The 20998-nt window shown below is 41.6% G+C and overlaps 1 protein-coding gene across 2 annotated transcripts; it reads right to left on the bottom strand.

Moving 5' to 3' along the window:
* Nucleotides 1-1855: 1855 nt before the first annotated feature.
* On the bottom strand, nucleotides 1856-6325 carry LRAT (lecithin retinol acyltransferase). 2 transcript variants are annotated; one of them, XM_024731774.1, is made up of 2 exons: nucleotides 5737-6325; nucleotides 1856-2008 (listed from the first exon to the last, which is right to left on the bottom strand). In XM_024731774.1, exons 1-2 carry the CDS (start codon nucleotides 6274-6276, stop codon nucleotides 1856-1858), a joined length of 693 nt encoding a protein of 230 aa, XP_024587542.1. In that variant the 5' UTR covers nucleotides 6277-6325. The 2 variants fall into 2 exon arrangements, with proteins under 2 accessions (XP_024587542.1, XP_024587543.1); XM_024731775.1 differs by lacking the exon at nucleotides 1856-2008 and adding an exon at nucleotides 5373-5573.
* Nucleotides 6326-20998: the final 14673 nt, after the last annotated feature.

Raw genomic sequence — 20998 nt, 5'->3', positions numbered from 1 at the left:
ACTAAATATGTTAATTCCAACCTTAAGTACTTCCCTTGGCTTTTAATGAGGGATCATGATCTTTGAACAGAGATTTAACATCACACAGTGGTTTTTGCTACCTGCAATACCAAAGTCTGCAGAAGATGTTAATTATTTATGAGGACACCATATTTTTTAAATGAATTTATTTAAACAATCGCTACATGAGTAATATACAGTAAGTGAAAAACCACTAATACAATGGAGTTCTCATAGTGGTTGTTTTTATGTATACACACTTAAGATAACTTTAAGTGGTTGGAATAGGCCCATAGAACACTTTATTCTGTGGTGTTTGTCATTTCATGCTTCAATTATTCAAAACATTTAAATAATTAAAGTTTAATTATTATTAAACTCCAACTGAATTTGTTTTAGGTAAATTAGTGGTGATATACTAAAATCTGCTCTTAAATTTGTTTTGATTTGAGTGACTAACCCCACCCTCCTCACACCTCTCATTATGTGACTCATTATTTTGTAATTCTTGACAGTTTATAAAGCAATTTTAATACTTGAAATGCAAGTCTAGCTTGTAGCTTACTTTTTAGGATTTGGTAATTTTGTAAAAGTACTTGCATGCTTGCTTTAACACTGCTACATCTCAACTCTGATATTAAAACAGCCTCTGTGTAATCAACTTACATGCCTGGTGGTACTAAGACACTTAAAAATGATTTCTAATAGTTATTTCCTTTGCTCCTACTTGTTTGGGTTTTATATATTGCCGAAGCATCATTCTTTTAAGGATGTAAACTATACTGACTTAGCAATGAAATGGAACAACTGAAACAAATCTCAGGGCTTTTACAAATTCTACAGTGCATTAGTAAGTGCTTTAAAATTAAACTATCCAATGACGACATACATGCAAGTTACACCACAGACGCAAGGGCATAAGAAAATGGATTGAACATGCTTTTATGTTCACTTCCACCAATGCTCTATACTAACTACACTGGTATGGTAATAAAGCAAACAAGAACTAACTTGTCTCTCATCAGTCTGAGTGTATGTGGATATCTGTGTATTTAACTGGCACATATGCACTCCAAGTACCCGAATTATTTCAATCCTATGTTCATTTTCCTCTCAGAGTGGTTTACAGTAACTACAGTGAAAAATAAAAGGAAAAAAAAATGAATGCCAGGTTTCCTACTGAGTAAAGCCAAATCAAATCAAACTATAGCATTAGTAGCTATTTCTGCAGGAAAACACAGATTTCTATAGTTCTGGTCAGTTACTTTAGCATTAAACCTTACCTTTGTCAATATTGTTTCAAGTAATGAAGTTATTCTTGACCTATTGGAAATTATATATAATACGTGAAAAAATTGTGATTTTTATTTTTTGGCCAATCATCAAACATGTTTTGAATAAGGGAAATTTTTTTTAGTTTAATATAATTTTTCAATGAAACAATATAAATTTACAATAAAGTTTGTGGTCTCATTCAGTAAATTTTCCAATCTTCTAATTCAGGTTTAACAGAGAAGAACAATGATTACAGGAGGGAAAAAAAAAAAACAAACCACAAATAATCTCCTGCGGCCATCATCTTAGGGGCTGATTTTCTTGTAATGGAGAATTCTAGCACAAGCTGTCATGTTTCCAAGATTCACAGTGCTTTGAAATGGAACTGCCTGGGAAGATTCAGAAAGGCTTTGTTCTTGGGCTTACACGGTAAGCACTTTGTGTGATTCTTAATCACATTTTTATCCAGAACGCAGTATTACAGGTCACATTTTTCTCAACGATGCTTATACTGATTTGTGCTCTATAAATATAAACATATCTACACACAGAATACACACACTGAAACAAGGGTATGAAGTTAGCCAGCCATCCATAAGCAGAATGGAATAAAAATTGCAGGAAGGGTAGTATATGATGCCAAACCCAGACAGACTATAGATGCCAATCCCAAGACTGCCGAAGCAAGAACACTTCTCTGATCACGAATAATTATCTTCACATTCTCACAAAACTGGAAAATAAAATTTAAGAATATTAGAAAAGGTGGCTAAACCTAGGAAGAATCACATATACCGAATAGTAGAGCTCAACTTTCCCAGCTATTTTCTATCTACCAGAAGAATTAGAATTTTTCTCATGATCTTGGAAAGAATTTAAGATGTTAATAGTTCAGTTTCTTGATTCTACATCCCATAGTAGCTGAAATGATACTTTAGGCAACTAGGTTAATACTGGCAGTTGCCTTTGTACATACACAACATTTATAGAAAACTACAGAGAATGTAACCACATAAAAGTTATTCAGGATTAAAGGTTAAAGACAACATTAAACTGCCTCTCAATAACAATAACATATTCTAAAGTAAAGTGAGCAAACGATCTCTAATCTCAAGCAAATAGAATTTAGCCTATCATTATTGGGAATTCAATTCCTACAACTCACCGTTCTAAAATTTGGTGATACTTTTGACGAAAACATTCTGATAAGTCTCAAAATCTAAAGGCATAGAAAGTCTAATTTTGTTGTCATATCCCATTCCCCGCCAAAATATATTAAATTCATAATCAATTATGTGACACAAAATTGACTGCTAGAAATAAAGATAAATTAAACAGGATCCTTACCCCCCGAGGAATGCATTTTTCTAAGATGTATAATTTTTTTTCCCTAGAAAACTAATTTTTCTTAGAAGTAATGGCCTATGTCTGAGTCCTGGATCACCTTTTAATCATTTAACATGTCCAGACTACCCTCTTCTCCATGGGAATACTGAGGTTGTTGTGAGGATCAGATGAGATTTTTTCGCAAGAGTACTTTGTATTCGTCTGCATGCTGTATAAATATAAGGTATTACAACGATTGTTATCACTGCTAGATCTGTTGACAATTATCTCTACTTCATCAGTGTCGGGGCAGAATTCAGCAATTAATTGCTCCATTTTGCTAAGAGTTTCCTACTCATACTGGTTTTAAGCTCCTTTTCTAGACGTGTCATTGTATATGCTTTTAGGGTCTCCTACAGTGGCGTATTTAGTACTGGAGAACTGGGTTTCCAAGTTCTTCATGGAATGAATGCACAAGTCCAATATATTTTAACACACTATCTTCACTCAAGCCTGTCTCTGTCTGTACTTTTATACAGTATCTCAACAAATATGAAATTTCCTGTTGGTTATCCAGATGTCATTCTTTTTATATGTCAAACATATGATTTATCTCTTTTTACTAAACTAACAAGACATTGAGTAACAAATATACAATCTTAAAATGATGAGGATCAAACTGAATGACGTTTTCAGGACAATGAGAAAAGCTGCTTGGCAAATAATGGGGAGATATACATTTAGGTAAATAAGAATATTGTCTTGATACAGTCGTGCTTCTTTTATCTTTTTCCAATACTTTTTAATTAAGGCCAACATAGAATCATTGTGGACTCTCTTTCCCCCAAAAGAAGACTTGCACAAGGAGCATCTTGTTTCTAATGTCCTGTTCATGTTCATTTGGCCATCAGTCCAGGAAGTACCCCTGATGTTGCTCCACAGTAGGAAATGTCCTCTAGGTTCTAGTTGTTAAGAAGCCTACAGGGGAACTTTTGAGCACTGAATCCCCGGAAATTAAAAGGGGTATGTGTATTCATTTTGGCAATGCAAAGCAATATCAGCAAAGAAAAAAAAGCATAAGGAATAGTAACAGTTACTAATTAAAGGGCTTTATAGTTTATGAAACACTGAAACTGTTAACAGTAATATAAAATAGTTTAATTTTATGATTTCTAAACTTGTAAAGAGCATCACTACAAAGAAAAAAAAAGATTCTCTTCCAGTTCACTTTCACATTAGTTGCAGTGTTTTCCTGAGGGAAAGTGCTCTTGAGAGCTTTTATAAAAACAAATTTAAGTGAGAGACAACTTTGCAACTCTCATGTTATACTGATAATAGTTATATATATGGACAACTCAACCATCAGTCCCAGAATTGTCATTCCTTATGTTTCCAAAAAATAGAAACCAGTCCTCCTTCAGTACTAATGACCTACTTCTCTCAGGGCATGTTCAAAAACAGTCCTTAAAAATTGGAAAATTTGGGATGGGGATTTTTTTTTCCCCCGGGAAATCTACTCTGTGGTCAAATTGTTTGTTAGACCACTCAAAGTGAAGACAAAAACTCAAGTTTCACAAGAGGCGCTATGCAGCAACAGCAATTAAAGCACTACTCTACGTCCATAAAATCTTACAGTTGCCAAAGAGGAAAAACTACTCCAACTAGTTATTTATGCTGATTAAACATTTTACTACCTTTAAAAAGCACTTGTACTGTGTTTTTTTGTTTTTTTGGAGAAATATATAATACAGTGCTATATGTGTTCCATGAAAGGGTAACTCCTAATTATGGGAGGGAAATACTGTTTTTCCTTAGAGAAATGATTTGCTTGGGTCCTAAGTAAATCTGACGTGTTTCCTTTTGAACAGTTTTGGAGCCAGTGTTTGTAAATGTGGTGAAGTTCATTTCTAAACAGGCATGGACTGAAGCTGTGATTCTTGAATCACTGCAGAGTGCTCTAACTGTCTTTTTAGTTTGCTTAGAAAATAATCACTAGATCGAGACTGTTGTGGCTTTATAAACAATCTGTAAGGAGTTTTATACACAGATGTATACAAGCACTATACGTTCATGATCTGCGACAGGAGAGAAAGATTTTCACATATGGGTCAAAAAATTAAGATGTGGAGCAATAAAAAAATTGGTTATATGGACATAGATTCTTTTGGTACCCAAATATCTAAACATGAAGAGTATAATCTGAAGCTCATTATGTGATTGCCCAGGTTTTCATTGTGAAGGGTACACACTAACAATACCTCTGCTTAAAATTTGATTTTTACAAGTTAAGAGGTTTCAAAAGGCAATAAAAATCCATTGCTTTTCCTTTGCGTTCGTAGCTAATTTAATCATCTTAAATTCTAACAGTTTTTCCCCCCTTTTTATAGTACCCATAAAACTACCTTCCAACATTTAATGGCTCTTCTTGAAAGCCAATTGTTTTGATCTCTGGGGAACCCAGAAACAATGTAACCCACCTGTGGGGCTAGTGTGTAAAGGATGCTTAACAATGGGGAAGTCTAGATGGGAATTAAAGCCAACACAGAAGGAATGCAGAATACCAAGGAAGACTTCTCTGAAGCTCAGCCACAGGAGTAAGGGATCTACCAGGGAAGTCTTCTTAACGGAAAACTTGGCAGTTTATCTTAAGCAAAGGGAATTCGCTCTCTGCAGCTTATAGATGGGGAAAACAGCATGCTTCCTTGTTTTAAAGGCACAACAATTTGTACTATACAGTGTTACGGATTAAATATGAACTCTAGACACCTTCCTTCCAACTGCAATTCTTGGGTAAAGTTGCAAGCACACGGCGACAGATTTTCTGTGACCCTCCCAGTCACCTGCCCATTGTCACTTCAACTACGCTGGATGGACACCCTGATGACGTCTGCAGCAATAACTGGGCAGCTCTCTGGCATCGCTGGCAGCGGTACTGCATTGCCACACTCTTTCACCGTGCATTTCGAGATATCCTGCAAGGCACATCGCCGTTTATGTATTTATTTGGCTTCCCTGACGGACACCAGAGGGTTCGTTACTAAGTCTAGAACTCAATCCCTGCTCGCAGGGGATAGGAAAGGTTAGGGATGGGAGGGGGCGTCCCCACCGAGCCCACCGGGGAGTCACACGTGGTACCTTGTCGGCCTGGGGGCTGATCGCGGTACCGAACCTGCAGTAGGTGACGAAGTGCTCGCAGTTGTTCCACAGGAGGCTGTAGGGAGTCATGCCCAGCAGCTTCTCCGCCCTCCGCGCCACCTCTTCGTTGAGCAGCGCCTTCTTCTTGAGGGACCTATCCAGGTGATTGACCAGGATGTCCGCTCCGTAGGCGAAGTCCTCCACTGTGTCCACGCGGATGCTGGCCACCCTGCCAATGACGCCCAGGATGAGACGCTTGTTGGAGACCACCTTCTGCGTGAGCTCCTTGTCGTCAGTCAGGGCCAACAGGATGTCGGGCATCATATGGGCGACACGGTTGTCGCCCAGGTAGATGCCATAGTGTGTCAGGTGGGTCCGAGGCACCTCCAGCACGTCGCCGCGGAGAAAAGAGTTGATCTCATAGAAAGTGTTCCTTGCCTTGTCTTCGCCCGGGGCGCCTGAACTGAAGAGCTTGAAGTTGGAGATAAGGAGCAGCTTCTCCAGCACTAGTGACACCGCCTCCAGCATTGGGTTCTTCATCCTGCAGGGAAAAAAGTGTGTCTTGGGGGGACCGTCGCCACTCGGGCACGGCCGGGCCGGGCAAGGTGAGCTGGCCGGACAGGGGCGCTGCGCCGCTGCTCACCCGCAGGCCAGCAGCCCAGTGCCACGGGGCACGCCGTCTGCGCAGGAGGCAGTGAGAGAAAAAAGGGAGGGGGAGAAGCCAGGAGATCGGCTTGGCCGCACCGCACTGGCGACTGAGGAGGGTGAGGAGCTGGCGGCGGCTAGCCACGGAATCAGCGGGAGCCGCCTCGCGAGCCCCAGACCGGGAAGCGCACCCGGAGGCGATGCCGGGAAGCAGGGCCGCGCGCGGTGCACTCAGCTGCGCCTTTTCTGTGGCCTTTTATCGCCCTCGAGGGGGCGGGGCCGAATGCCGTCGCAGACCCAGGAAGAGAGCTGATTGGGCGCCGGCGGCAAATGCCGCTCTCTGCGGCGTAGCGCGGGACCGCAGGCTCTTTGGAAGGGGCGGGTCGTCTCTGGGCTTCTAAGTTCCGCCCTGCGACCCCTTCCACATGCAGGCTTCCTCTTGCGCTGGATACCTTAGCACTTACCGCCTTTAAGCGGCCGTTTTTGGAGAGTAGTGGCAGAGGCGTGACCGCACAAAAGATCTTGCCCCTGTCTAGACTGGGGCGTGTTCTGGGCACTTGGGGTCGTTTTCGGTGGAAAGTGCCCTCAGGCGAGATTTCTGAGCAGAACCACCTCCCTCTAAAGGGTTCTCGGAGACCGCCGCTTACTAAAATATTTGCATATACTCTGGGAACTGTGCGCGCCTCGAAAGCCTGCAGACTCCTTCCTAAACTCCGTAGAGGCGTGGCCCCGCACACCGCGCACCCTCCTTCCCTTTAAATGCCAGGAATGCCCCTAGCTTTCAGCTGGCGCTCGGGTAGGAAGCGACCGCGCGGGTGGGAAGCGACCCCGCGGATGGGAAGCGACCCCGCGGATGATCGGAACCCGCGGCGCCTCCGCGCTCAGAGGCACCAGTGACCGTTGAGCGTACGGCTCCCAACGCTCAGCACGTAAAACGGTGAAGCGCCCAACGTCCTTCTGGAAAGCCAAATTCATGTCAAGTTTATTTCTTCTGCTTCAGGGTCACGTGGATCCAGCTTCGGTTCACCCACCGAAACTTTGCCGCTCTCTTAAAGCGCAGCCCCCCGGAGGTGACCAAGGAAGGAAGAGGTCCTGCCCCGCAGCGGGCCCCAGGCTCACCGGCGAGGCGGTACTGGGGAGCACTCAGGCTAGGGAGCAGCGGTCTCGGAGTCCGCGCCAGGCTTGGCACGCGGTGTCCAGACCCAGCGCAGAGTTCCGTGCTAACGCATTAAGTAAATGCTTGAATTCCTCGGACAAAGGCCGCAATGGAGAGCCTCGAATTGTTCCACAAAGCCTCCCTGTGTGGGGCTAATAGGTCTCCTCAGCGAGCAGATTCTCCGCTCGCCCGGGGGAAGGGCCTCCCGGCGGGTGATGGATGAAGAGACATTCATCTTACCTGGAAGATGAAGGGGACCATGGAGACCAGACGGGGAGGAGGTCGGCTCCCCATTATCCTCCGAAGCCCGGCCTTCGCTCCCGCCCCCTATCTGCCAGTCGTCCCGCTTGCTGGTGACTTTTGTTCATTTCACAAACGATTTCGAGTCACATTATAGTCCTGGCAAAGAGAAGAAAACTCCATTTCCCACAAAAGAATCGAAAGAGGAAGGCGGGAGAGGCAGTGGATGAAGAAATTTTAAGACATCCATTTCCCCAGTCTTACCCCAAAATTTAAAGAAAAGTGCAATTAGTGGGTAGTTTAAACTAATCAAACTCCTCGGCACACAGGCGCTTGTTAGCGTCCGGCCAGCACACCAGCTCTGCGGCTGGACGGGAGCTCTGGGCAGTCTCTAGATATTTTTAGAAGTCTGATCCAGACCTTGCTGTACACCGTAACTGCAGTTACGTCGGACTGCAGACGAAAGTTTCAGGCTTCACCTTCCAGCAAGAGACGTCCGACTCTTAGGCGCTGCACGCGCTGGTCTGGTCCAGTTCTGGGAAAGCACGGATACAGGGACCTCCAGGGTCAAGAGCCAAACGGCCCGGGGAGATCAAAGGGGACTTGGTAATTAGCGATTTCCGTCCCTAGTGGTCACTAACCCGGCTTATAACGCTACGACCGTCTGCACCCGGCGAATTTGCGGGAGGCAAAAGCATGGAGAACTGCCTCAAGGCTCCACAGAGAACTCTTTTAGAGCAAAAAAAATATTAAGGAGAAATCACCTATAGACCCTCCTCAATGGCCGCATCTCCACGGCGTTTTGTGAGAGGCAGGCAGCACCAAGCTGATTTGCATTTTTCTTTCTTTCCCGGTGGGGTTAATTTTTGGGAGTCACTTAAAGAAAAAAGGAGATGAGATTAATATGAGGCATGCATCCGAGTACCTTGCTCAAGATGTAGGCATTCTGCTGTCTTGGGAAATGAATGGTGGTGGGGAGTGCCCATAGTTTGTTTCTTGAAGAATATTTTGCCTGAATGTTATGCTGTTAAATAAATTAATTTTTCTCATTGAAACTGTCCTAAAGCTGCCCTCTTTGCTTGCCTGCGGGAAATTCAGCTTTGAGGAGCCCGAAGGAGACAGTGGAAGGTCTTCATTTGTCCATTTCTGAAGTCTCCTCAGATGTATTAAGCTGGGAGGGGTTAGTGAGGATTAGGCTACTTTTCAACTGGGAAAATGCAGCGTCAGAAGAGCTCTTGTTGGCTGAACTGATTGCCCTCTCCTATTCAGCAATCGTTGAAAACTTCCCTTGCAACTACTCAACGTTCTCAGAGTTGCATATAAGTATGTCTGTGAGCGGTCACTTTTTGATGGCTCCCTAGAGGCACTCTTCATAAAAATATGTATATACACTAATAGGCTCACATTCCCACTAATACTTTGCTGCCTGAATCAATTTGAGCCAAACTAAGGGAAGACAATTGCTATTAGAAGGAAAAGCCCAAGAGAAATCTAACATCATAACTTTCTCCTTCCTAAATCAGAAGGGGTCATTTATTCATAGAGGGGAGAATCTGGCTTGGTAGAGAGACCCCTAGTTCCTCAGTTGTACGACATTCAACAAGTTTCGATGTGCAAATGCCTTAAATGCACTCAACTGGGTTGCTGGGTCTGGCTGGGGGATTGTGAAAGAGCCGTGGCCGTCCTGGTCAACACGTGGACATCAATGCACTGTGGACTCTCTCCTCGACCACCCCTTCCTGCCATCCCACGGAAACTTGCAAGACAGCCACAGCATCTGCTCAGGCCCAGGTCCATGTCTCCCAGTGGTGAAGGCCAAGATTCCACTGGGTTTCTGCACAGAGGAGACTGGAAACAGGGCTCACAGTGCCCACCTAATTTTCAGGCTTCACCTTCCTGCCATGGATCCCATTGAAGGTCCCAGGAGATAGAGCTCCTGTTTTCGGGGACAAGGGGTGGCGGAGTCCTGCAGAAGCCAGGTAGGCTAAGGGATTTCCTACCTAAAGACTTTTTACCTCTGGAGACCCTCTTCCTCAGAAGTCTTTGGAGTGGAGAATAGGATCACAGTACCATGTGCTTCCTATGTGCTAGGCACTGAACTAACAAGCATTTTCTCACTTAGTCCTCATAGCCCTATGAGGTGTCCTCTCCATTTTACACAGGAAGAAATTGAGGTTATAGCTCAGTCTCTGTCACCGTGTTAGTGTGGATCAGGACTGCACCACAGGTTCTTTGCTCCCAGGTCCACCACCACTGGGGAAGGTCTGACCTCCCATCACTTCATCCACCTGTCATCCATTCATTTACTGAGTGCCTGCCATATGCCTGGCACTGTGCCCAGTCCTGGAAACTCAGTGAAAAACCCAACCCTAAACTTAGATTCCACAGCTTTTCTTTTTAATTTGGACTTCATTTCCCTGCTTCTCTAGTGCCACGTCAACCACTGTGCCACCAGGGAAGCCCTTTTTAACATCTTTATTGGAGTATAATTGCTAGATTCCAATTTTTAACGTCAGTTATTTTATTGCCATAGAGAAAGATCTGGTTACGCTGCTGGTTAATAGTATACCCTCACCAGGCAGGCCCCAGCACTGCAGTGGCCAGTAGTCCTATGCCCTCCTTAGAAACAGAAATAGGAGCGGGGTAGGTGTTGGGTATCTTGCCCAAGGACACAGAGTCAGAGCAGAACCTAAGTGCAGTGTCCCAGACTTCTTACCTCTTAGAACTTCTTTCTCCTAAACCTGATAAATCTGGCTTTCTAAACCTCCTGTTTTTGAATTATCATCCTTCAGGATTATTTTGTTGTTTTTCTTAGATTTTTTTAGATTATTACGTCATTGGACACATAAATAATGATGGTCTTAACACGTTATTCTTCTGAATCAGCTGCCCATCTACTTTCAGTTCCTTTACATACGCTTAGCTCTGGCCCCATGGACACAAACAGGCCTTAACTAGCTAACTCTAAGGAGACAGGGAGAATAAAAGCTTTTGTGAACTTCCCTCTGGAGGCAGAGGAAAATAGGGCAGACACCTTTTCACGGAGCCTCAGAACCCAGGGCTGCCTGGAGTGTTTTCTGGCAGAATTCCATTACCTCCTGGGAGGAAGATTCCCCAGCTTCCTTCCTGGCTAGCTAGCACCTTATTATGAGGGCCTCAATCCTGCCTAGAGTCTTTAGAAAGATTAAAGGCAGCAGCTCCACCCAGACAGGATTTCGCTGTTTTCTTGTTGTTGTTTTGGAAACCATAAACTAAGAACACTAAGCACAAGTAAGTGACAGTTGATGTTGTAGAGAATCACGCCCCTGTAGACGAACACAGCTTACTATGAAGTAATCACAGGTGGGGGAGGCTGCGATGTGTAGGGAAGGGGGCAGAAACCCCGAGCCTAAGGCCTGTGCCACCCTTTCCACCCGCGTGAACTCTGACAAGTCGTTTGCCACCCACAGGCCTCAATTTCATCGCTCTAAAATGGCAGTGATATTTAGGAGGGCAGTTTTGAGGATTAAGCAGAACCACACATATTGCAGCATTGTATGAAGGTTCACACCGTGAAACCCCATCTCTAATATCATCTGTGTTATTCACCAGTGAAGCAGAGTAAGGCAGAGGCCTTACTTTTCCCTTTCTGCCTGGACAGCATAGTCATCCAAGAATGCAGAGTAGACAAAGGACGTGCTTTTCCTCACAGACCCCTTCCGATGTCTCAGCACAGAGCCACGAGGGTGAGCGGAAAGTAGGCACATAAGTGTTTGGAGCTCTGCTCTCTCCACTGCTCACTGCCAAGGAAGTCCTCTATAATTCATAAAAACAAAGATAAAAACCCGCCATTTGTTCGAAAGTGCATCTCACAGGATACAAAAAACCCCCAAAGGTCCATTTTAGAAATGGACATAATACCAAAGAATGACTAAAATATCTGAGATGTCCATGACACGTAGGGCACATTTCACTTTGAAATACAAATAATAAATGGCAAGCAATGTTACTTCCTAATAACTTGGAGCAGATAGCAACTATCTTATAAATCCATCTTTTTTTCCTTTTGATTCTAATTTACCATTATGAGGCAATAGTAAATATGAATATTGGGGGACCCAGGTTTGTTGACAAAAGCAAATGTGACAATTAATAACCTTTGGCTACATATTCAAAAGACAATTACCACACCACTGTATTCATATAGGAACTGTACAGAGAAATCAGGTACTGTTACGCTTCAAACAGGATAACACTGGCGATTACCAGTAATGCTAAGTACCAGGAACGGTGATGAATGCCATGTTATTATTTATATTTCAAAAATCCTTTCTAAATACATAGACACCCTAAGGGTCAAATGGCAGGTAACTGAATACAGAACTTTCGTAACATCAGTCTTAGCTTTTGCTACTCATATCCGATGGTTTGTGAGATCACTGAGACTCGTGAGGCCTCATCTGTGAAGTGTGCTGAGCTGGATTGGAATGAGATGCTCTCTAAACCCGTACAGTGTGAATGGTCCCTGGACCTATGAAAATCAAATTACTCAGGCCCTTCAGAGAGTCTTAGCTGTTGTCCTTGGTGAATTTTCACAGTGAGTAATTAACAGAAAAAGAAGATAAATCACTGTCTACTAATTAGAAAATCTAAATAGTGTTCACAATAACTGCTTTAAAAAGTGCAACGCCTCAACTGAATTAAAAAAAAAAAATTAAGAAAGAAATCACTCATACTCCAGTGAAGCAGTAATTACACAAGGAGGAGAAAAGAGACTGAGCAGGGGTTTGGCAGCAGTTCATGCTGGAAATCAATGACTCTTTTGATAACATCTGTTCAATCGTACAGAAATTTTAAATAATGTCAACACACCGTTTCATCAATATTTTGTAGCAGTGTATACCACTGATTGTTGAAATGAATGTCTTTAATTTCTAAAGTTAATTTGAAGGGAAGTGAGTGTACCGTTCTGGTATTTTTGTAATTACATTTACTCTTACCCACCCCATGCTAAAAGAAAATCCAATGTAGTTCAGCTAAAGCTGATTCATACCTAAACAGCTCAAGCGGTTATAAAAAAGGGAAACTGGATTTTAAATTGTCTCATACTTCTTAACTGGCAGAACTCCAAGTGGGCAGCTCTCTCATGAAGAACCAGGCTGCCTGTGCTCTCCAGGGTAGGCACAAAACTTTGTGCTTGAATTAAGTTCACTTATTTTTACCCTGGTTACCCTCTAAAACGACTTGCCTTTATGTTGGATTACATAAAGTTACTTTCATTTTATTTACACCCAGACCTCACCTGTAAAGAATGTAAATTGGATCACACAGAATTAATATGGAAAATAAATTCAGTAACTTTTTTCCTTAAAGATGAATTAAAAATCTTTGACATTGTTTTCATCCACATAGGAGTTTAAATCAGAAATCACTGTAATTTTAATGTTCAACTGGTTTAACTTTCAAAAAGAATAAACCAGGATATGCGTCCTCTGGTCATAATTATTTCACATTTTAACACGTGTCTCACACTTTCTCTCTTCCCATCTTCATTCTTTTACCTCTCTTATTTAATTCCTGAAGGGATGGTTCTGATATTTTTTCGTGGTATCCTCTTAGGGCACTATTCCCACTGGAGGACAGATGGCATCCAGAAAATCAGGGTCCTAAGTGTGTTCTGGAACCTGGGAATGCAGGCTCGCAGCTAGCACAAAAGTGGGCTCAGGGCCCTTAGATCACTGGCCTCATCCTCTAGGGACTTGCCTCCCATAGAACAGTAAGTAACCAAACCAGCCAGGCAAGAACCTCCAGTGCCAGGCCCAACTCAGCAACAGGGAAGCCACTGGAGAGCGACCCTGGCGCTGGGCCCAGAGGTTTAGCCAGACTTAGACACCCTCAGCATCAGTATTAGATTTCCTACACTCAGTCCTATATCACCAAGAATATTGTCACAACTTACTTTGTGATTCTAAGTATATTGGTTAAACTTTTCATGCTCTGGTCCGCTCATGTACAGAAGTGGTGACTGGCGATGATGACTCTCCCGAACTTTCTGGAATTCAGTGTAGCAATAGCTCTAGACAGTCCTGCACACCTCGCCACCAAGTCAAGTATAAGATGACAAATCTAAACTCCGTTTCCTCAGACTATGGTTCCTCCTGCATTTGTGTTTCCTTTTGTTGAAAGGGAGCAGATTTTCTTATATGTCTTTTATGGCTATACCATTTGCTTTTCAAATAACAATTTCTGATTTTTGTCCTTTAAAAAAAAAATAAAGTGAGGCCTCCAATGTAGAATATCTAGCAGAGGTTTATTCTTTTTTCAGAATTACAAATTAAGGAAGAATAACTACAGAAAGAGTGATTATTGATATTGTAAAAAAGATGTATTGCCAAGGAGCTATTTTAATAAATGTACTTGACCAAAAATGTGACTTTTTAAAACTCATTTCAGGGGCTTCCCTGGTGGCGCAGTGGTTGAGAATCCGCCTGCCAATGCAGAGGACACGTGATCTCGTTCCCTGGTCCGGGAAGATCCCACATGCCGCAGAGCAACAAAGCCCATGTGCCACAACTACTGAGCCCATGCGCCTAGAGCCTGTGCTCCACAACGAGAGAAGCCACTGCAGTGAGAAACCCACGCACTGCAACAAAGAGTAGTCCCCGCTCGCCGCAACTAGAGAAAGCCCGCGTGCAGCAACAAAGACCCAACACAGGCAAAAATAAATTAAATAAATAAATAAATAAATAAAATTCATTTCAGCAATATTATCTAGAAATGTATCATCCTTGATTAAAACAGTAGTCATAAATCTTCCAAGTTCGTGGTGGGCATTCAATAAAAACTCCTACTTACAATTTTATCTTAACCATTGTATTTAAAATTTTAATTATAAATTACTCATATTTGGATTAGTTAAGAATCTTAAATCCATTGGCTAATATTTCAAAATTATTCCTGTGTTTAAGAATTGTATTGCCTTGGGTAAAGGGTCATCTTTTTGAGTGACCTTAAAAGTCCCTTTGATTCTAAACTTCCACACTTCTTTGAGAAAAATAAAAGTAGTACATTCTAGTATTTTCCCGCTAGCCAAATGTCAAATTTATAAAGCAAGTCATAATGATAATAAAATAGTAGCATAATTTACATTTTATTTAACTATTTTAAAATTACAGATTATATATCAAAAAATTATTTATATAAGTAAAATATTCCCAAATAGATTAGATGAAATGTGCTGAGTCATAGTATCTGTGTATTCCTGAAGTCACATACATTTGTTCCTCCCCAATAAGTAAAAACCAAGGGGTAGGCTGAGTCAGCACACTACAGGTAGAAACGGTACGGGGCAGTTGTTAAGAATGTCTACTCTGTAGCCAAGTTGCCTGAGTTCAAATCCTGACTCTTTTACTTAGCTCTGTGACCTTGGGTAATTTACTTAACTGCTCTGGTCTCAGTTACCTGCTCTTTAAAATGAGTATGATGATAAATATGATGCCTACCTCACAAGGTTGTTGTAAGGATTAAAGAATGAACATGCATATATTATTAATTTAAGAACAATACCTAGTTCTTATTCAAGAAATGATGGCTACATAATAGTTTTCATTCTGGAACACATTTAGCAATCTGCGGATTAGCCATAGCTCTCATGTAAATTTGCAAGAGGCGGCAAAGATCCATACAGTAGTAAGAAATTCTGTGAATGGGGATGGGAGAATTCTAATCTCTAAGCTACCTCCATAAGGATTTGTTGAATATTTCATCTCAGGTTCTATGTGGGCTCAGAAATACAACAGTGAATGAGGTGCAGTCTCTTCCCTAATGGAACATAGAACCTGGCCAGGAGGAGGCAGGCCTAAATAAACTTACATAATTCAGTGTGATGTGCTGAAACGGAAGCATGTACTACAGGTTCTGGGAAACGGATGAAGGCGCAATTCATTCTAACTGGGGCAGGGAAAGTGGGAGCTGGGATAACACGGAAGTTGTACCGTGAGGAGTTTGTTAGGCACACACAGTAGAGGTAAGTTAATGCCAAACGGCCAGGCAGGCTAAGGAAACATGAATAAAGGCAAGATGTTTTAAAAGTGTTTGGTAGGTTTTACCAAGAGCAATAATGCAGCTCAACCAGAATATAAGGTGTATGCTTCTCTAAGAGCAGAGGCTGGAGCCCCACCCAGGAGTTTTGAGGGGGCTGTGGAGGCCCCCTAGACCACGCCAGGAGCTCAGACTTTATTCTGCAGGCAGTAGGGAGCTGTGAGAGGCTTTCAAAAAGGGGAAAGAGAAGGTCTGGGTTGGAGGGAGAAGGGAGAGAAGATGGAATCAGAAGGCCATTAGCAGTCCAGGGAAGAGAGCTAGAGTAAGGGGAAGGAGATGGAGGGGCAGGGGAAAAGCTGAAAGGTATTTGTGGAGATAGACTGACAAGGTTTGGTGACCATGAGGTAGTGCTGGTGGCCAGAGTGCTCAGAGGAATACGGGGACCCGGGGGGACTCTGAAGTTTCTTGCTGGAGCAAGTAGACAAGCGTGAAACCCTTCACGGAGAGGAAGAAGGGAGAAGCAGGAATAGGTTTGTGGGAGGAAGAAAATGAGTTCAGCTTGGGGTCTGTTGTTTCCAGAGTCTACAGCTTTTCAATTGGGGACGTTCATAGGCAGATAAATTGTGAAGCAAGATCTATGGAGAAGAGTCTAGCCAAGAGAAAGAGCTATGGGAGTCGGAAGCATGCGGGTGGCAGGTGAAGTCTTTGGAGGAGGGGGAGCTGCCAGGGGAGGCACTCGGCATGGGGGAGGGGCGGCCAGGACAGAGCTCTGCAGAAAGGGAAGGGGCACTGAGGCATCGCCAAGGTGCCTGAAGCAGGAGGAGAGGCTGAAGAAAGGCGCGGAGGAGGGCAGGCTCAGAAGTGTCCAGGGCAGACAAGTTAGCAAGGGGGGGTCAAGGGGCCCTTGGATGAGGCAATAAGGAAGGCCCTAGTGCTGGGAAGGGGGCCAGACAGCTGCGGGTGGAGGCAGTAGGGTTAGGCAAGGGGGAGGGCCAGGCAAAAAACGGAGATGATTATTTCCAAAAATTCTGCAGTGAAGAAAAGGAAAAAAGGATCAAATGGAAGGTTTCTTGTTGTTTGTTTCTTTCTGTTTGTTTTAAGGGGGAACACATGAGGATATCTGTACATAAAAGGAAGGGAAATCAGGGGAGAGGAAAAATGTATAGCTGATGGAAGTCAGTCCCAGAGAAAGTGGGACTCAATGGGACCAAAGCTCCAGGTAGGAGGAGACTTAGAGCTGGTGATGAGTAAGGACTGCTATTCCCCTGAGTCAGGAGAGCAGGAAGAAGATAAGAAATGGAGATTTGGAAACATCTGGAAGTGGAAGCAAAAAGACGACATTGCCTTCACCCACTCACTCTAGTTTGTGCTGTAGACTCTGAAGAAGAAAACTGCCAAACCCAACCCGCTGGCAAAGTCTGCATAGATGCCTCAAGATTTGATGCAACAAGGGAACTCATGCCAGTTGATGGGTGTATAATAAGCTGACACAGTGACAGCAGGCCATTTGCTTATGGCACAGATCTTAATGAAAAATGAGAGAGTTCTGAGTTCCATTCCTATTCAGAGCATTTGTTTACAGTAAATTTTACACGCATGTTCCCAGGAACTTGATCTTTTTTCTCCCAATTTGTCAAGTAACACTAAGCTCTTCCTTAGTGATGTCAATCTCTAGTATTAAATTAGAGGTGTGGTGGGGTGCTGATGAGGGAATCCTAGTCATGATGGACACTAAGGAAAAACAGAATCATCAGGATAATTCATTAAAATTCTTACACACATTTTTATTATGTCAAATCGCTTCAAAATTATCACCAAACTATTTACTACAAAACAGAAAATATTTATAGTTAAGTTAAAAGTGGTTTGTCCCCTGGACTAAAATGCAAAAATAATTTTATGGCCAACCTTGAACTTAATTTGAGTTCAAAGTATTAGGTCACTATACTATTAACTTTCAAACTCTTTCCTACTGAGAAGGATAAAATATTCAAATATTTTCTATTTTCTCAAAATCAGTGTGAGGATACTACGAATGTGTTAAAATTGTATAAGTAATGGATAGACTGCTTCTTTGAACCTGAACTTAATCTGTACACTTATGAATGAAGAGTATTTAGAATAGGTAATAAGATGTTTAAACAACAAGGAAGAGGAAGATACTCTTTAAACAAATCACAAGATTAGCAGAGCTTGGATTTGGGTATCAGAGAGAGATATACTAAAAGTGAATATATTATTAAACAAATCACAGTTTATTAAGGTTTTAAAGTGTATGCTTTACAGAATAAAAGAACACCTTTATCAAATGCCTAGAGAATATATCTGTCAGTCTTCTTGTCTGTCTCATATGTTAAATCTTTATTGTTTATAGTTCTGTGTTAAAAATCACCCACTCTCTTCTACTTTCCAGTGACCACATTATTAATGCTGGTATTCAATCCACTCAAGTGGGTGTTTACTTATAATGCGTATTTTCTACATCCTTTTACCTTGGATTCAATTTTTCATTTGTACTAAGAAACAATAAGTTTCCCAATGCCAAAACTCTTTATCCATCTACTAATGACTTTAAATCTGGAACACATTTTATCTGAAAGTCCAGTACCATTTGTCCAAGTGCTTTGCCCTGTTGAACAAAACAAACAGAAATGTACTGAATGTTTAGAGGATTCTATTATAGTTACTAATTTTCATGTCACACATTTTTAAAAAGTGACCTCTATTTAAATGATTTGGATAAATAAGATTTTATTTGATATAATGACAATTAAGAAATTTTAAAAACACATACTAAGGGAACACAGTTACAAATAAAATATATTACTTGATAGATGAATTCTAGGTGAAGCACTAATGAAAAAAGTATGACAGTAGAACTACAGAGAAGCTGAACTGAGGATAATTTATGTAGTTCTGGCCTTTTAAAGTTTGGATTGAGTAAAATTATTTTTATGACTTATGTATTTTAATTTGAGATATTTATTAAGTACATGATGTGGAAAGAAATATGAAAGAGATACAGAGGAGGATAAAGATCATTCAATTTTTAAAATTTCGTTTCAGGCCAGTTCTACTGAGAATATTTTTCCTATATTCGATGCCTCAGAATCACTTTAGGAGCTATTTACAAAGCAGGTTCCTGAGCCCCACATCAAGAGCTTCCAAGTGAGTGGGTCTGGGGTGGAGCTAGGAATCTTCATTCTAACAAGCACACCTGGTGATTCTGAGGCAGGGAGTCCTCACACCTTGGGAATCACTGAAGCTTGTTTTTCTTCCTTACAATTCTTCCAAACCTTGGATCATTGCTGAGAGGTCATGGGGCCAGGTGAGGTTGACAGTGGAGTCCAAATGGTAAGGCACTCCCACACACATATGTGAGAACCTAAGAGATACGCCCACTAAAAAGGTATTGTAACAATACATTTATCAAAAATTACACAGCCACCACCAGTTGTCAATAATAAGTAAGAAGATCTATCCATAGCAAAATTTCAAAATAATAGGCAAAATTTAAGGCTAAGTGATACACTGGACTGAGTTAAAGTTACAGCCTTTTGTTCCTTCCTGGGATGACCCAGGCATATTTGAACCCAGTGCCAGAGTATCTGGCATCAGCTGATTCTGTGCCATGGTTATAAGATAACAATTTTCTTTACCTCAAATAATGGCTCTTCTTAACCTATAGAATACTAAATACTCTTCAGTTTTAAGATTAAGTCACATATTAACTATTTTATTAAACGTCGAGATATGCTAAGTTTTTTCTCTGTTATATGGTCTTCAAATCCCCTAAAGTGACACTCACTAAAATGAAAACAATTAGGTTTCACTAAGAAGTTATCTAAAAAAACTTCACTCCTGTTTTATTCCTCATTCTGAACTGAGAGCTCTGTCGTATTAGTGTATATGTTTCATAGAATGTTGTAGATATAGGCTGGTGTCAACAACACATGGGAAAATACACAAAAGAGAAAGTGCTCATTGTTTAGATGCTTACCTGTGAGTCAATTCTCAGTGAGGCAGTGCCTCCACCACCAAGGCGATTTTTCAGAACAAAGTTTAATGCATATGTTCCTGGCAATTCATATCTATGGAGTTAAAAAAAGAAAAGATGAATTATAACAAATTTTACCAAATACAAGAACTGCTGAAGGAATTATCCACCTCCCAAGGAAACCCTACAAGTCAGCCTTTGGATAGCCGTGAAAAATTAAGGTTGGAGACTTAAATGTCAATATGAATGTAAACAGATATTTTACTCAAGAATACAATGAGGCTATTCACCCAGGATATTTTCATTCAAAAAAGAAAAGCACTTGGTAAATGGGAAGAGAAAGGCATTTTTTTCTTTTAACTTTTACCTAATTACAAACTTCTAGAACAGTTGCAAAAATATGAATTCCCTATATTTTTCACCCAGATTTTCCAAATCTTGCTTTATCCTTTCTTTTTCTTTCTTTCTGTGCACACACACACATACACACACACATTCATAAACAAATATGTACTATTTTTTTCTGAATTGTTTGAGAATAAGCTGTAAGTATGATGCTCCTTTACCCCTAAATCCTTCAATGTGTTTCCTAAAAGTAAAGACATTCTCTTATATATCACAGTATAATTATCAAAATCAGAAAATTCACATTGCTACAATTATCTAAACTACAGATTTATTCAGAATTTGCCAATTGCCCCAGTAATGTCTGTTACAGTGAAATAAAGTTCCAAATCATACATTGCAGTCAACTCATGTTTGGTTGTCTTCTTTAATCTAGAACAACTCCTCAGTCTCTTTCCTTCTCGACACTGACATTTTTAAGGAATACAGGCCTGCTATATCCACCAAATTGTAGTTGATGTTTCCTCATGATTAGATTCAGGTTCTGCATTTATGGCAGGAATGCACAAGAGCGATGAGGTTTCCCTTCTCATATCAGTATGCATGTGATGTTGATCTGTCCCATTATTAGTGAGAATGAAAAAAGAAGTGCCTGACATCTGGGATCTGAGGATGCCACCAGCTAGGCCTTGGTGTTGCTAGGAGCTGGGCTGGCACTCATAGCTGGGCCTTGGTGTTCTATCGCACATAAACTATTTCCCGGAATGTCAATATTAGTCAAGGCCACTCTGTGACATTGTGACAAGACCCTTCCATTATCATGCCTGAACACAGACAAAATAATGAATATTGTCATCATT

This window comes from Neophocaena asiaeorientalis, unplaced genomic scaffold (genome assembly GCF_003031525.2).
Source record: "Neophocaena asiaeorientalis asiaeorientalis breed wild unplaced genomic scaffold, Neophocaena_asiaeorientalis_V1.1 scaffold938, whole genome shotgun sequence".
Taxonomy (NCBI): domain Eukaryota; kingdom Metazoa; phylum Chordata; class Mammalia; order Artiodactyla; family Phocoenidae; genus Neophocaena; species Neophocaena asiaeorientalis.
Note: the sequence above shows the minus strand (reverse complement) of the source record. Positions and strands in the feature narration are given on the sequence as shown.